The sequence below is a fragment of the Aspergillus costaricaensis genome (genome assembly GCF_003184835.1).
Source record: "Aspergillus costaricaensis CBS 115574 unplaced genomic scaffold BO79scaffold_18, whole genome shotgun sequence".
NCBI lineage: Eukaryota > Fungi > Ascomycota > Eurotiomycetes > Eurotiales > Aspergillaceae > Aspergillus > Aspergillus costaricensis.
Genome location: NW_020291818.1, coordinates 330,238 through 346,900, shown reverse-complemented (window position 1 = coordinate 346,900; position 16,663 = coordinate 330,238). Strand labels below are relative to the sequence as shown.

General features: G+C 51.1%; 6 protein-coding genes across 6 annotated transcripts; 4 read left to right on the top strand and 2 right to left on the bottom strand.

Annotated features, from left to right (window-relative positions):
• Positions 1 to 2,127: 2,127 nt before the first annotated feature.
• Positions 2,128 to 3,848, top strand: BO79DRAFT_266902 (MFS transporter; the record flags this gene model as incomplete). The annotated part of the gene is made up of 3 exons (XM_025687004.1): positions 2,128 to 2,200; positions 2,281 to 3,203; positions 3,255 to 3,848. The coding sequence occupies 3 exons, from the start codon at positions 2,128 to 2,130 to the stop codon at positions 3,846 to 3,848; spliced, it is 1,590 nt and encodes a 529-aa protein (XP_025538896.1).
• Positions 3,849 to 4,413: 565 nt separating this feature from the next.
• On the bottom strand, positions 4,414 to 5,072 carry BO79DRAFT_209419 (putative DRAP deaminase). The gene has a single exon (XM_025682598.1). The coding sequence runs from the start codon at positions 4,977 to 4,979 to the stop codon at positions 4,446 to 4,448; it is 534 nt and encodes a 177-aa protein (XP_025538895.1). The 5' UTR covers positions 4,980 to 5,072; the 3' UTR covers positions 4,414 to 4,445.
• Positions 5,073 to 5,727: 655 nt separating this feature from the next.
• BO79DRAFT_238116 (NACHT and WD domain protein) lies at positions 5,728 to 10,395 on the top strand (the record flags this gene model as incomplete). The annotated part of the gene is made up of 2 exons (XM_025684776.1): positions 5,728 to 6,532; positions 6,596 to 10,395. The coding sequence occupies 2 exons, from the start codon at positions 5,728 to 5,730 to the stop codon at positions 10,393 to 10,395; spliced, it is 4,605 nt and encodes a 1,534-aa protein (XP_025538894.1).
• Positions 10,396 to 10,728: 333 nt separating this feature from the next.
• BO79DRAFT_266887 (carboxylesterase/lipase family protein) lies at positions 10,729 to 12,775 on the top strand. Its single transcript, XM_025687003.1, has one exon. It carries the CDS (start codon positions 11,134 to 11,136, stop codon positions 12,730 to 12,732), a length of 1,599 nt encoding a protein of 532 aa, XP_025538893.1. The 5' UTR covers positions 10,729 to 11,133; the 3' UTR covers positions 12,733 to 12,775.
• A 208-nt stretch (positions 12,776 to 12,983) lies between these two features.
• BO79DRAFT_266882 (SGNH/GDSL hydrolase family protein) lies at positions 12,984 to 14,539 on the top strand (the record flags this gene model as incomplete). Its single annotated transcript, XM_025687002.1, has 4 exons — positions 12,984 to 13,169; positions 13,240 to 13,676; positions 13,772 to 13,882; positions 13,954 to 14,539. 4 exons carry the CDS (start codon positions 12,984 to 12,986, stop codon positions 14,537 to 14,539), a joined length of 1,320 nt encoding a protein of 439 aa, XP_025538892.1.
• A 25-nt stretch (positions 14,540 to 14,564) lies between these two features.
• BO79DRAFT_174329 (purine-nucleoside phosphorylase) lies at positions 14,565 to 16,048 on the bottom strand. The gene is made up of 2 exons (XM_025679739.1): positions 15,862 to 16,048; positions 14,565 to 15,789 (listed from the first exon to the last, which is right to left on the bottom strand). The coding sequence occupies exons 1-2, from the start codon at positions 16,012 to 16,014 to the stop codon at positions 14,719 to 14,721; spliced, it is 1,224 nt and encodes a 407-aa protein (XP_025538891.1). The 5' UTR covers positions 16,015 to 16,048; the 3' UTR covers positions 14,565 to 14,718.
• Between the last annotated feature and the right edge of the window lie 615 nt (positions 16,049 to 16,663).

Below are 16,663 nucleotides of genomic sequence, written 5' to 3'. Positions count from 1 at the left end.
TGCTGTCAGTGCGCTGGCCTGCTACGGTGCACTAAAGTCAATAACACGGAACAATTTTACCTTGTCTGTTGACGCCCGACCACTAATCATCATCCACATTCTACTCTGTACTATTTTCTCATAAGCTAGTTCTTCCCGGACAATTGCAACATCAGAGGTAGCCATCGTGGGGATGTTCCTTGGTGCATTGCGATGACCACATTTGGTCGCAGAAAGCCATTCAGATGGCACGAAGAAAGGCCGTATGCTCGGTGTGCTGTCCTCCGGTATATCAATATCAACATCCCTTCTTCATGAACTGGTATCTGGAAGGCAGTCATACTGTGGTCAAGGCACCAGATAATACGGCCAACACGGCAGATCAAGGAAGCCCACATCTCGCTAGGCGGTTTGAACAAATCTTGACACCAGTCGTTTTTCAGAGGCTTGCTTAAATCGTGATCATCATCAGAAATTTCTTCTTTGGTCGCTTCCATCTCCAGTCGCGACCAAGCAAGGGGGCAGAAACTGGCGATGCGTGGCAGCCTTGCTAGCCCTGACATTTCCAGGAGCAGACGCTCCTATTTTGGTGAAGTGCAGAAAAGTGCGTCCTTCATCTGCACATCGTCAATAATGAGATCGAGATAAATGCAGCTATCTCCGATCAGTCATCCAAAGTGAATACACGAACTGATCTGTCATTGGCATATACCACCCACCCAGTCTTGCGATCGTGGGCGTTGCACCCGTTTGCGCATCCCATGCTTGCTGGATTCTGCATATATCTTTTCGTTTGGACCGTTTGGGCTCTATGGGTCAAGTTCTGATATCAATGACTCATCATGTTAGCTGTAGCGCTACTTTCAATCTCAGTGATAGCTACTCGGCAGTCAAGACATGACTCAAATAATATGTCGCTTGCCTCCTAGTCGTCTTGCTTGGACACTTTTCCAGCGTCCACGTCTGTACCAGATCGACATTCATACTTATGACGCCTTGTCATGCGACCACACAACAAAGAAGCGAACCGAACATTTGTGGCGGCACAGTGTCCGCAGCCGGATGACTGGCTTGAAGTCATGAATGTTTGCCAGGCTGTCAACATTCCTCCTGTGGTAGATGCAGACACGGCCATTGCGGGTTTCTTACCCTTGAGCTCTGTTGTAGATCAAGCGACCGACCGTCGTAACTCCGCATTGTAGGTACCGCCTATCGAATGCGGGAGCAGAGCAGCAAATTCCCAAGCATCACACTCTGGACATCGGATATCCACCAACTTTAGGCCATCCTGGTTGAATTCACGTCTTAGTTGACATGACCTGGTACATGACTCGATGGTCTCGAATTCATACACGTCGAATGTCTCTCAATCCGATGCCGCGGCAAGGAAACCCCTGTTTGGACTAAAGACGCGAGGCGCAAAGCGCTCGACACCTAGCAAGGATGTCTTCCTAGAACCGATTGAGAAGCACAAAGCCTCCTTTGCCACAAGCAATCACCAGTCGCTTTCTCTCAATATCAGCGATTTGGACAATATATGTGACGGGATGAGCGCTTGTGCTGATTATTATTTCTGCAGGTCTTGTAGTAAGTATTTTACACAAGGTCACGGATCATCGGACAACAGTGACAGACAATGGCCAGCGCTTGGTTACGCATTAATTTTGACAAGGCGCACGGCCAACACTGTTCTTGCTGGCCATCATCATCAGACATAGTGACCCTAAAGTGGCGTTTCGATTACCCAGATCCAAGTTGCGAGGTAGTTACATTATTGACGCTATTATCGAAAAGCTATCCTGCCATTGCTTGGGCTGATAAGGGGCCTCGAACCATTGCAGTGACTTGGAATATGCCAGAGGCGACATTTTTGTGGTGGTTTATGTAAGACAGTTGGGGAACGGAGCAACGGAGACTTACCCGGAGACTTTTGCCCTGGTACTATAGACCGTGTTATGACTTCGGATTGGGACTGACAAATCGACATTTGGACAGCATCAAAGGAGACTGCATCGTGTTTTGAGATAGATCAGCTTAGCAGCGTCCTCTTTTAGGTCACTCTCTTCGCATTGCCAAAATGTACTCCTTCGTATCTCCTCAACCTCTTCTTCCATCGCTACCGTCGAATAACACTCAAATCGAGTCGCGATGACTACCTCATCTCCAGGAGCGCAGGAAATTGCATCGCTTGGTATCGAAATGTCATCGAGACATGATGATGGTAAATAGCTCTTGAAGATGTCTCACAATAGCCGGGGGCCTTATCAGTCCATTGACTAACTCATAATGATTCACGTGTAGTTTCTGAACAGACTGCGCAAGATGAATACGTCTACATTGCAGATAGATACAACTTGCTTCGGCGGATCATCTTCATCATGACGGTGTGTTCATCCATGTTTACCAATCAATTGGGCCTATGCAACAGCCTCACGACTCTCGAAATAATCGGCGATTCCTTTGGTGTCACTGCTCCTGGTCAACTCTCGTGGACAGTATCTGGCTATGGCTTGACTCTAGGCACATTCGTGTTGATCGGGGGACGTTTGGGCGACGAGTTTGGCAACAAGGCAATTTTCATCATCGGCATGGGCTGGCTTGCCTTGACCAGCATGATGGCAGGAGCCTCTGTCTATTCCAGCTGGCCCGTCTTCGTCCTTGCTCGTGTCCTGCAGGGCCTCGGTCCCGCCTTAACTGTGCCTAATGCACTCGCTATCTTCGGCAAATGCTTCTCGCAGGGCCCTCGTAACATGGGGTTCGCATGGTTTGCTGCATCAGCTCCAGTCGGTGCGATGGCCGGTCTCCTCTTTGGGGCCCTCTTCGCCATGGCGTGGTGGCCATGGATATACTGGAGTCAGGCTTTGGGGGTTGCCTTTCTCTTCGTGCTCGCCATATTTGCAATTCCAGACATGCCTCTTGAGGGTGAGCAAAAGCAGCGACGAACGATACGCGAAACCTTGGACCGCCTTGATCTCCCGGGAGGTGTCACCGGGGTGACAGCCCTGGTTCTGTTCAACTTCGCCTGGAATCAGAGCCTGGTTACTACGTGGGATGAACCCTATGTGTACGTGTGTCTCATCCTCAGCTTTCTTTTCCTGGCGGCGTTTCTTTACATCGAAATCCGCCTAGCTCGCTATCCAATTCTACCTGTCGCCGTCCTCACCTCCGACATCGCCTTCGTCTTCGGTTGTACAGCAGCCGGCTGGTCCACATTTGGCATCTGGGTAAGTACAACTCTTTGGCCCAAGATTCTGTCGAACTAACCATGTGTCTAGCTCTTCTACGTCATCCGGATATGCCTCAATATCGGTGGCCAAACCCCCATCCAACTAGCTGCATGGCTCTCTCCCATCCTCGTCACCGGCATATCAACAGCATTGATAGTAGGCAAAATAATCACCAAGGTTCCCGCCCCATTCATCATGTTGTTTGCAATGCTGTGTTACTTCCTGACCTCCCTTCTCATGGCCCTGCGACCTGTACATTCGACGTACTGGACCTACTTCTTCTTCGCCACCATCATTGCCACCTTCGCCATGGATTCATCATTGCCTGCTGCCACTATCATCTTCTCGAATGCAGTGCCGAGACAGTACCAGGGGATGGGATCTAGTGTGATCATGACGATCGTTGTCTATAGTATCTCGCTCGGTCTGGGTTTCGCTGGTACTATTGAACTCCAGATCAACAATGGCGGACACACGAAGGCAGAATTGCTGCATGGTTATCGGGGTACTCTCTGGTTCTCGGTCGGTCTGACGGCATTCGGCACGGTCCTTGCCCTTATTTTTCTACTCAAAGATCAGCACAGACGGAAGCGGACCAGGAATCAAGACGAAGAGGAAAAGAATGATTCATCGGAAAGTTGAACACTTGAAGACCTGATCCAGAGCTACGGGCGGAGTATTGACTAGAAGGGAGTCGAAGACTCCGAACTAGCCAAGCATGGTTGTTGGGACTTGATCGTAGATTGGTGGGCTTAAACAACGACGTTTTAGACTGGCAGTACTTGAGTTGAAGCATGAAACCCTCCGCCCTCTGCCCCCGGTCGCCATGGTTCCTGGACCTGGTCGGGGCTGCTATTAATTATTGGGAAAACTACGAGTTTATATTATTACTTATACATAACATATTTAATTTCGCCTATTTTAGCTTTGGCAGATCTCTGGTCAGTAAATAAGTTCTAGGTTCAAACATTAATACATGGATTACTCGGGTACAACATCAGCAAATTCACACTTTATTGTCCACGGACTTGACCTGATCTTAAAATATATTCAAGTGTATTTTCTGAAAACTTACTTTTTTTTAATGTACTTGGTGTCTGACGGATTTCTATTACTATCTCCAGCTGTTATCAGTATACTTGATATGAAGTATGATTTCTTTGCACATTAAGATGAGATGTTTCTAGAAACCAATAAAGTTCTGGGTGTGAGCAATGTATCTTTGATACCCTGACGGTATTAGTGCCCGGCTGTCGCGACCTCGGTAATACGATCTTCCATGCCCTCCACCAGCTGAACCACGACGCCCGCCTCCTCCAGTCGCTTCCTTCCCGCGTTCTCCCCAATAAATTTCTCCGGCTCCTTGATTCCAACGTAGACAACCTTGATTGCGTCGCCCAATTGGAGTATCCGCTCCACGCAGGTTCGATTCCCACTCAGCCTTCGGTTACAGGGCTCCATGGTCGTGTACAGAACGGTGTTTCGGGGCAACACCTTCCCAATCTGATCCTCGGGGATAATATGCTGTTCGGCCACTTTGATGAAACAGCAGTGTTCCGCGTGGGTGTTGCCTGGATCTCCCGGACGGTCTCCTGGCAATTCCATAGAATATCCGGTTGAGAGGATCTCGTTTTTGTCGGCATCGACCAGAACTGCTCCGACACAAAACTTCGTCGGGGCTGGAGGTGAGAGACGAGCTTGATCGAGAGCATATCCCATGTAGGCTTTATGGTCGCCAGCTGGAATACTGGGGTGGCTTGGCTTGGCGGCCATTGTACGAAAGCACCAGTCGAGGATTTGAATGGCAAGCAGGAGTCTAACAAATGTGCTGCACCTCGATCGAGTCAAAGTGATATTGGGTGGTGTATGTGCCACGAAGGGAAGGAAAGAATGCAGTACGAGAAAGACCGCATGGATCGATCGTTTCTTCCAATGGCCCCTGGGATGAGGGGGAATGGCTAATGCGGGCCGCCATCACCCCCCTTTGACAGGTTAGGGTGCTTAGGGGCGCTAAATCATCCACTCAAAGTCCCTAACACGCCCCACTGTATGTAGGTGTAGTGGGAAATTGTTACCCAGCCACGTACTTTGGCACCAGAGGCCGTCGAAGCGCCAACTGCTTATTTGGGAATGGCATAATCGCTGGGGTGTTAACATTAGCGCCCAGGCCGTTCTTTCCCTCCGGGCAGTATGGTAGGTTGACAGAAATCTCAGAGCTGTTGAGGGCTCTACCTTCCTATAATAATCAGATAATCCCGCTCATAGAAGGTCACAACGGTAAAGGTGGGTGCAGTTTCGCTTCTTTGCCCTTCCGTTGTCTCACTGTGGTCCTGCTTTATTCGCCCCAAAGCAGGCCCGGTGGGCTACTACCGTGGTGTTGGGCTATTTTATATAGTAACTGTATGTTCTCTCTGTCACGGTTTTTTGACTTGCAGACACGGCTAAACAGACATTCGTAGTACGTGAACGTGTTGTCGTTCCAGAAGGGGCGTGCTTTTGACCTCATCAGAGTATAGTCAGCATGGACGATCCAAAAGGCTCTCTAGGCCTAAATCTTCTCCATTCGCCATTGGAGCCTCACGTTGAGTTTGTCTTCGTACACGGCCTTGGTGGTGGTTCTCGGAAAACATGGAGCAAATCAACCGCCAGCTACCACTACTGGCCACAGGAGTGGCTTCCCAAGGATCCCGCATTCAGCAATGTGAGAGTACACAGTTTCGGGTACAACTCAGACTATTTGAAGGGCAAGGGTAATTGTCTAGACATACACCATTTCGCAAAATCCCTATTAGGGGAGTTGAGCACCTCTCCACATCTAAGTCATACGGACACACCAATAGTGCTCTTGGGACATAGTATGGGCGGCCTGGTTATCAAAAAGGCTTATCTACTAGCGAGCCAAGACACCTTGTTTGAAAAGCTCGTGAAGCGCTTTCATGCAATTTATTTCTTTGCCACGCCCCATAGAGGGTCTGACTCGGCTAAGTTACTTGAGAATATCCTAAAGATAACGTATTCCTCTCGTGCATACGTCTCTGACCTCAAGCGCGGATCCAGTACGATACAATCTATCAACGATCAATTCCGGAATTATTCCGGCAAGATGGAACTATGGTCATTCTATGAGACATACAAACTTACCGTTGGACTGTTCAGCATACTCATCGTGGACCCAGATTCAGCCACTCTCGGATATCGCGAGGAGCAACAGATCCCTTTGGGAGCCGATCATCGCTCAATCTGCAAGTTCGATGCGGTCACAGATCCTAACTATGTCACCATTCGGAATGCCTTAGCATTGACCGTGAGCCGAATATCGCATTCGGGTAAGTCCCCATATCGACGCCACAGGTGACACTGATATGGACAAGTTTCTTACTCAAGACAAGTGGCCACGTCGAAAACACAGCAAGTGAGAATCCAGTTACAGCAGCTGGAGACGTATCTAGGCGTTCAGGCAAACATTGAGGATGACCTTATCCTTCTCGAAGACGCTCGTATGAAAGGTACTTGTGAGTGGTTTGGATCCAAGTCGAGTTTCCTTACCTGGAAAAGCTTTGAAAACAGCAGTCCAAGCGTCTTCTGGGTCAACGGACAACCAGCCACTGGAAAGTCGGTGCTTGCTGGATACGTTGTCAGTCAGCTTCAAGAGACCAGGGCTGGTTGTAGTTTCTATTTCTTTAGATATGGTGATAAGTCGAAAAGTGGACTTAGTGGATGTCTGCGTTCCTTGGCTCTCCAGATGGCTTGCACAAATGCCGAGATTAGGAAAACACTTCTTGAGATGCAAAGCCAGGGAGTCAGAATTGATAGTGAGGACGAGCGGGTTCTATGGAGAAGGCTATTTCAAGCCGGCATTCTTCGGGCTGTCCCTGAAGGTCATTATTGGGTGATTGATGGACTTGATGAATGTGCCTCCTTCTCTTTATTTTTCGACGTCATGCTTTCCAATCTCGACGAATCGACTCGGCTACGGATTCTAGTGACTAGTAGGGCGACACCGGAGATATGCCGATACTTTTCATCGCTTGAAGCGCCTAGGGTTATGTCCGAGCAAGTCTCCGTTTCTGACACTCTCCAGGATATAAAGCTGCTCGTCGAGGCCGGAACAGGGTCTTTGGCGGTAGGTGGAGACGAAAACCGCAATAACTTAGTGTCCAAGATTTTGGATAAGTCCCAAGGGTCATTTCTGTGGACTGTCTTGGTACTTAAAGAACTGACAAATTCGCACAGTGAGCAGGAGATAAGCCAGGCTCTTCAGGATATGCCTCGGGATATGGCACAGCTCTATATGAGATCGCTCGAGTCAATGTCGCAAGCTTCACAGGGAAAGACATTAAGCAAGGCTGTTCTTATCTGGACTACATGCGCAACGAGGCCACTCAAAATCACTGAGCTTGAAGTCGCCTTGAGGCTGGACGTCAACGATCATTTCCCAAAGTTAGAGGAAAGTGTATTATCACTCTGTGGCCAGTTTGTGACAATTGACAAACTTGGCAAGGTTCAGATGGCTCATGAGACGGCGAGGGAGTTTCTTCTCAACGCCAACCTCAAGTCTGAGTATGCTATCAGGAAGGAAGAAGCACATACTCGCATTGCTCGAACTTGCCTTATGTACCTCACAGGCGACGAGATGAAGCCCCCTCGGTCGGGTAGACGAGGTGCTGCCGCCTTCTCTTCAAGAAAGAGGTCGAATTTCTGCGCCTATGCCTGTTCAGAGTTCTCGTTCCACCTGTCAAAGTCAAGTCCACTTGCAACTGATGTCTTCCACCTACTTGTAAAGTTTCTAAGGGCGAATGTCCTGTCATGGATAGAGGTGGTTGCGCAGACCAAGGATCTTAATATTATCATCCGCGCCGCCAAACATCTCAGAAATTACCTCAAAACCTGCATGGCACATCTCCCGCCTGTTGGTGGTGACATGCCTGTTATCAGAGGCTGGACAACGGATCTGGTACGCGTTGCTGCCAAATTTTCTGACGCTCTACTGATTTCGCCCGCGGCCATTTACTCTCTCATTATACCTTTCTGCCCTCAGGAATCCATAATTTATAATGCTGGCAAGACTGTGAAAAGGCTTTCCGTGATGGGCCTTTCCCAGAACCAGTGGGATGATCGACTGGCATGTATTGAGTTCAGTCAGAGTCAAACAACGGCCATCTGCTACGGCGAGATGATTTTTGCAGTTGGTTTGAGTTCCGGAAAGGTCGCGCTGTACGATGCTACGTCGTGTCAAGAGTTTACAACTCTGGAGCATGGAGAAAGAGTGATGCATTTGCAATTGTCTAGCAGACGTGGGCTGATTGCTGCATGCGGAATGAAGACAATCAACACATGGGAGATTCTTAGTGGCCGGTTGGTTTCCACTTATCCGGCCCCATCCCGGCCACTAGAGATGATAGTTTATGATGATCGACTTATAGTTGCGTCGGCCAAAAATTACTTGGCGTCGTGGGGACTCGACGGCGGCGGAATTCAATATCCCCATCGGCCATGGAACGATTCTGACAATATGAATGTTCAGACACATCGAGTTCCTTCTGCCGTATCAATATCAGTCGGTCACCAAATGATGGCAGTTACCTACAGCCGACGGCCCATCATCCTCTGGGACCTCCAGGAGGACGCCTATTATGGGAGCTGCGGGAAGAAACTCGCCAATGGTGAAACAAGCAGATACATGGTCACTGCATTGGTTTTCAATCCCAACCCTTCGATCGAACGCCTTGTGGTAGCCTATCTCGATGGAGAGCTTGCCCTCGTCGATCCATTCCAGGATGAGGTTCTGGTGAGCTTCCGGGCCAATTGTCAAACCCTAGCAGCTAGTCCTGATGGGCGTCTGCTAGCGGGAGGTGTCGGATCTGGAATAATCCAAATATATGACTTCGAGACATTGACGCTTCTTTACCGCGTTGAGTCCACGAAAGTTTACATCAAACAATTGGCATTTAGCCCGGATAGCCTGCGATTGGCCGACATCAGGGGTAGGGAATGTAACATCTGGGAACCTGCTATTCTTCTTGGTGACTCAGGCGGAGACGACAGCAGCCAGGCTACGTCAAATACTGTGTTCGAGACAGTGGCCACAGAGACAAGAGTCAAAATTACTGCACTTATTGTGGACGTCCAGGAAGATGCCGTATTCTGCAGCAAGAGCGATGGATCAGTATGTCTCTACAATATACGATCAGGCAACGAGATACGCACACTCTATCATCATAAGATCAGTGTTCACGCACTCAGCTGGCTACCCAAGGCCAAACTCCTGCTGAGCATCGACGTGTCGAACAGAATATTAGGGTGGAGACTCAAGAAATCACCGACAGAAGGTTGGCTGCCAGAAGAAATGCTCTTCCAATCACGCCTCGACTGCGGACATGCGATTACCCAAGCACTGGCTAGTGATGTCGCAGGAAAGTTCATATTGTCCACTCGAGAAGCAGATCATTTGTGGAGTATCAGCGGTCACGAACTAGACATGCGAAGTTATTCGTCGAAACCCGGCATCCGCAAGTGGCTGCAACATCATGATTCGGAAGAACATGTGATATGCTTTGAAGGCGCGACCGCCCGTATCTATAGTTGGAGTGACTGGACGGAAGTAGCAACAGTCGAGGTCCATATTGATTTAGGTGGTCTACAGATCAAAAATGCCTTGCCTTGCACATCCGCTAGGAAACAACGCATACTTCTCGAGTTATCGGAGTTAGATGGCCCAGCTAAGACATGCAGGCTCTACCTGCTCGATGCGAAGGCATTTACTGTTTACAACGAAGGAGATAAGCCAGATAGTCCCAGCGCGATATGCGCAGGTCAGAAAGATACGCAACTGGGGAACAAGCTATTTCATGTCGACAGGACATCGAATCAATGTCTTATCAACCGATCAGCCACCATGAGCCGGTATACCACACATTGCATCGGTGCTACCGCGGCCAGCAAGATTGTCTTTCTGGATACCCACTCCTGGGTCTGTACTGCTGATCTGGACACACCGGAGGATAGCAAAGAGCTATACGTTCGCCATTTCTTTGTGCCATATGATTGGTTTTCGGGATCAAGGCACATAATCTCGACCGTTGTTAGTCGAGATGTCTTGATTACACGCAAGTCAGACCTCGCTGTTATCAAAGGAGGATTGGAATACACGCTGCCGGTGGAGTCCCCGGGGGCTGTAATTGAAGGTTGACTTGGCACTTGGAAGCTATAAGTGTTAACTCTTTAATCCACAACGTGGTTTTCGATTCTTGGGAGCGGGTTATTTTGTAGTGTCATCTCAAATGCCAATATAATGACACTTCGTCTAGAAACCAATCTATGGAGCACCAAGACTGGTTGAAACCAACCGTCTTCCAAAGCCCTCAATAAATTGGGAGCCAACGTTTCCAGGCCAAATGAAGTGCTTAGATTACGCGTCGCTCCGACGGATATCAAGAAAAGCACTCGCAGAACATGCCATCGCAGGTGCGGTATCTGGGAGTAACCTAGTTGAAACGCAAACTCATACCCATCGCGGATAACATTCGATCTTTGCCTCCGACCTCCGACTCCCGACCTGCGGAGCATTGCTTAAGCGGGACCAATAACGGACCGCGGATCGAGTATCCCTACCTTATTTCCGCAGGGCAGGCGTTGTACCACGGTTCCAAATCAATCTATTTTGCGTCATCCTGTCCGAGGGGATCGCCGAAGAGCCGGGTATGGTAATGATCCTCACACTGATGGGAGATCAGGCCGCGTATCCCTCGGCGCAAATATCCGTGAAGATGCATGATTCCCGTCGGAGCACCGTTAAGAGGTCTGCTCGCCGACCTCCGAAGGCATTGCAGCATTTACTTAAACGCTGCCTCTATCCCCAAGCAACCTGAATTATCGTTTTACCATCATCCTAGATCATTTCATTGACCCTATTAGCATTCAAGACACAATGAATCAGTCTCATAGTGCGAGGCTCGCTCTCGCCACACTCATCCCTTTCCTGATCGGGGCCAATGCAGCGCTCTATGACACCGTCATCAAAACGCAGTATGGCGGCGTTCAAGGCTACCCGGCCTTCACCAGCGAGCCTGTCGGCAACCTGACCCATTGGAAGGACATCACCGTCTGGAAGAACATCCCCTTTGCCGCCACCACAGGGGGTCAGAACCGCTGGAAGGCACCTCAGCCAGCAAGCGCATGGAATGGCACCCTTGATGCGAAGTCTTTTGGAAATGTTTGCCCGTCAGCCACCGAGGGCAACTCTAGATTTACCATCGACGAGGATTGCTTGAATCTCAACATCTGGAGTCCCGCCAACTCCACGGATGCAAATCTCCCGGTTGTGATGTGGAGCTATCCCGCCCTTTCAACGGCTGCTGATGCCCTGTTTGACGGTGGTGGCATGGCAGACCATGGTATCGTCTACGTGAATTATAACTACCGTACTGGCTCATTCGGCTGGCTTGCACACCCGGAGTTGTCAGAGGAATTCTACAAGGTAACGGGATCCAACAGCTCTGGCAACTGGGGCATGCTCGACCAATTTGCAGCGCTCAAGTGGATCCACGAGAACATCGCCGCGTTTGGCGGTGATCCTGAGCACATCACAGTCATGGGTCAATCCGCTGGATCAGCCGCCACCCAGCACATCCTCAACAGCCCACTGACTAAGGGCCTAATTGTTGGCGCCATTATTGAAAGCGGAGTTCGGGATCCGCACGACCCCCTCTGCACCAGTCTGGCCGAAGGCTACAGCACATTGGAGGATCAGCTGGCCCAGGGCGAACGCTTCATGGCCAGCGTGAACTGCAGCTCCATCGCCGAGATGCGCGAATTGCCGATGGAGGATCTCGTCGTGTCGGGCGGAACGTTCGGCAGCAGCAGCGAATGGAGCTTCGACGCCACTTTGGACTACTATGCCATGCCGGACACCTACTACAACACACTTATCAAGGGTCTGGCGCAGGATGTGCCCATCATTACAGGTAATACTAAGGATGAAAGCGGGGCTAGCTATGGCCTGAACCTCACGGTATCTGAGTACCTGGCAGACATGAATGAGACGTTCAGCGAGCCATGGCTCTCCCGCTCCCTGGAGCAGTACCCCGGAAACACAACGCGAACAGCCCCGGGAGCCTACAACTCTCAGTGGACCGACCGGTCCAAGGTGGGCACTTGGCTGTGGGCGCAACTCTGGGCGACCGCGAGGACTAGTCCTGTATATACCTACTTCTGGGACCACGCTCCGCCGGGCCAGGACCAGGGAGCGTACCACGAATCTGAGATCAACTACGTTCTAAACAATCTGTACGGCACGGACAAGCCGTGGACGCCTGCAGACTATTCTATTGCACGGAAAATGAATGGATACTGGGCCAACTTTATCAAGACAAACAATCCCAATGGAGGATCCCTGGCCCAGTGGCCAGCCACGGGAGAGAACGCGACAGTGCAGCATGTGGGCGATGGATGGGGTGAAATTCCGACCGCATCAGATGCCAAGGTTAAGCTGTTTGAGGATTGGTTTGAGACACTGAAGACATACTGAGGGCGCATCAACATCTACTTGTATATAGCCGTCTGTAATTAGCCACACTTCATGTACATCGTCTGTATGATAGCAACAAGTGCAAATTGCCTGATATGCTTCCCCGCATTCGTGGAGCCGGTCGATCATTGTAGATTACCCATTTAGCCGGTCCCATGCGTATATCTACTTCTCCTCAGCTGCTCGGACTATCCTAGAACAAAGGTAGATTATTAAAAATATCACTTCAATTGAGTACCATCAATACAATCATGGCCCATCACAATCCTCATAACTTCCCCCTCTATCTCGTGATCCTCCTCTCCCTAGCCCTACCCATTCTATCCACCCCCCTTCCCTCCTCCCAGTCAGAATCCCAATCCCAATCCCACTGGGTTGACATTTGGACCACAATGCCCCAACTCACCGAACCAGCCAACCTCCCCCCAGCCCCATTTGTGCGTCCCCCACCCCCATACCTCATCATGTATACACCACTAACCCAACCCCGTTCCTTAACCAAAAAAGAATTCCACCCCCTCGATCTTCCCCAACACGACCCTCCGCCAAACCCTCCGCCTCACCCAACCCGCCCAAACCATCCGTCTCCGTCTCTCCAACGCCTTTGGCAGTACCGACCTCCCCATCACCTCCGTAGCCATCTCCGTCCCAGCCAACAACACCCTCGGCAGCGCATCCATAATCCCGGGTACCACAACCCAGTTATCCTTCGACGGAGACACCTCGATCCTCGTTCCAGTAGGGAGTCTCATCGTCTCAGACCCGATAACCCTCCCGAAACAAGCGGGTACGACACTAACAGTAGACTTGTATTTGGAAAGCGGGCAGAACGGGACAGATATTACATCTCACCCGGGGAGTCGGACGACGTCGTGGATGGGGTTTGGGGATTTAGTTGGTGTGAATGAGGTAGTTGGCGGGGATGTGGTGGGGGTGGAGCATTGGTATATCCATCCCCTTTCTCTTTATTTCTTTATGCAACCATATCACACCGTCTCAGTCGAACAAAGTATACTAATGGATAGAAATGAGGGAAAAGGTACTTCATCTCCACCATCGAAGCCCTCCTCCCAGATACGTACCACGGGTGCGCAATCCTCGGCGACAGCATAACAGACGGGCGAGGGAGCGATACAAATGAGAATAATCGGTATCCTTACTTCTTCTTTAGCCACAGTGACATATCAAATGACTGACGTAGGATATCTGTACAATGCACAGCTGGCCCGACCTCCTCCTCCCATACCTCCACACTCCCCACTCACCAACAACCACCCTCTCCCTCCTCAACCAAGCCGCCGGCGGCAACCGACTCCTCCACGACTCCCTCGGCCCAAACACCCTCTCGCGTATCGACCGCGACGTGCTCGCACACTCCCACATAACGCACACGATCGTCTTCGAAGGCGTCAACGACATCGGCACAGCATCTACCTCCCCCACCGCTCAGCAAATAGTAGGCGATAGAATCATCATGTCCTACAAACAGATCGTCACGAGGCTGCATGCAGCAGGGATAAAGGTGATCGGCGCGACGATCACGCCGTTCGGGACACCGGCGAATGCATCTGTCGTGCAGCCGTACTCGGATCCGGAACGGGAGAAGACGAGACAGAGGGTGAATGGGTGGATACGGGATTCGGGGGTGTTTGATGGGGTGGTTGATTTTGATCGGGTGGTTAGGAGGGATGATGGGGCTGGGAAGGATTTGTTGAAGGAGGAATTTGATAGTGGGGATCATTTGCATTTGAATCCGAGGGGGTATGAGGCGATGGCTAGGGCTTTTCCTGTGGAGTTATTGGACTAAATTGGGTGAGGAGAGGGTGGTAGGTGGAATAGTTATTTTATTATGTCAATCGGCTGACTGATTCAGCTACTACTAACTAACCAGCTAGCTAGATATTAATTAAGGTCGTTCACATACTCATGCTCATTTTGCATCATACTCATACATGATCTTCCTTCTCTCTAAAGAAAAGAGATGGTTTAGTATCCCCGCAGACTGCGACGACGGGGAACACTGCGCTTGAGGGAGACACCAGCCTCAGCGGCATCGGCGTAGGGACCAAAGTCCGGGGATCCACCGAGGGTACCGAAGATATCACCGATGTAGTTGCTGGGGGTGATACCGGCAGCGAAAGTGGAGTTCCACTGGCTAATGATACCCTCGATGATCTTGACACCGGCGTTGTAGATGTTCTGGACAGAGGGCTCGTAGGCACCAGTAGAAGCGTAGAGGAGGTTCTCGCGGGCCGACTCGCCAGGGTAGGGGCGGTCGAAGTCGGAGGCGGTACGCATGACAATGATACGAGAGAAGTCAACGAGCTTAGCCTTAGCGGCACGGACCATGGCCTCGAGGGTGGCGTTATCCTCCTGGGCAGAGGCGCAGTAGGTACCGGTACCGTTGGTCAGGACCTTGGTAGTGTTGGCGAAGGTATCGCCGAGGATGTTACCGGAGTAGTAGACGTCGCTGGTAGCGACATCGCACTGGACGACGGAGGGGGCGGAGGCACCGGCAGCGTAGATGCCGTCGGAGGTGTTGTAGTTAGCGCGGTAGGCCTTGGCGGCATCGGAGTCAGCGAGGGTGGCCTTGCTGGCGAAAGCGGCGGCGATCTGGCGCAGGTTGTCGTTGACTTCAAAGACCTCGGTGCCGTAGATGCTGCCGGGGTATTGCCAGGGGTAGTAGGCGCCCTGGGGGAAGTAGCCGGTGGTGGCGTTGGCGGGCATTTCGCGGATGTCGATCTCGTACTGCAGAGCGACTTGGACGGCGTAGCGGGCCAGAGTCACACCGCAGATGGTGGCCTGCTCGGGGTTGACACCGGCGATACCGGCGATCAGGAAGTAGGTGTTGGTCAGGTCGAAGGTGGGGTTGAAGATGATGGAGGAGACGGTCACGGCCGCGTTGATCTCGGCTTCACCGGTGACCAACTGGCAGATGTTGTGGTCGGCCGTGCAGTGCACGTCCGGGAAGAGGGGAGAAGCTCCCGGGATGGTAATGTTGTGCTCCAGCACGTTGAACTCGGGGATACCCCACCAGATGGCGGCTTCGGGTTCGAACTGGGTGGTTTGTTAGTATACGGCAGCATTCATGGTGGGGTTGGGTTAGGGTGATAGATGAGGGTGGGCTACCATGGACACAATGAAGACCTTGGGAGCGATCTTGTCAGTGGACTGGCGCACGGCGATGTTCTTGGCCGCGGGGACGGAGCGAGCCGCAGCAAGGGAGGACAGGCAGCTGCTGGCGAGCAGCAGGCCCGTGGAAACGGATTGAAGGAGCTGCATGATGTGTGCGATGGTGGTGGAGTGCACTTTTTTGGCTGCAATAGCTGGATGGTGAAAGCGATGTTGGGGAGACCAGCTTTATAGCTTGCGATTGAGGTCTTTCTGTTCTGGGTATCAACTGCGTAGCTATCGGGATTTGGCCATTGGGTGGTTTAGTCGACCCACCGTCGCGTGCTAAATGCCCACATTGTTGAAAAACTCTGCCAGGGAGACGGGCTGATTAGGAAGGATTTGCATTGAGAGCGGAGAGGGTAGCATTGGTGCCTGCCAGAAAGCCAATGATCGGCAATCCATTCCGTACGAACCGAGCCGGTTGCTGCGGTGCATTTAGTTGGGGTTACTTAGTTAGTGCTGTTCTCCACCCAGCTGAAGAATGGGACGCGATTGAGTAGCTGAGTTTGCCGCGGGCGTTTTCCATTTTTCTTCTAGCTGTCAATGGATACAGAGATCATCGGTAGACTAAGGTACGGCATACACAACATAGATGCCATCATTTCCTGTTCCTGAAAGTTGTTCCCACAACACGAGAGGATATTCCCCGTGGCACCACGGGACGGAGCCAAGAACTAACGCAGGAACAAAACAACAACCCAAAAGGCAAAACATGGGAAAGATAGCAGAGAGATAAGCGGGGAGCCGGCCGATAATC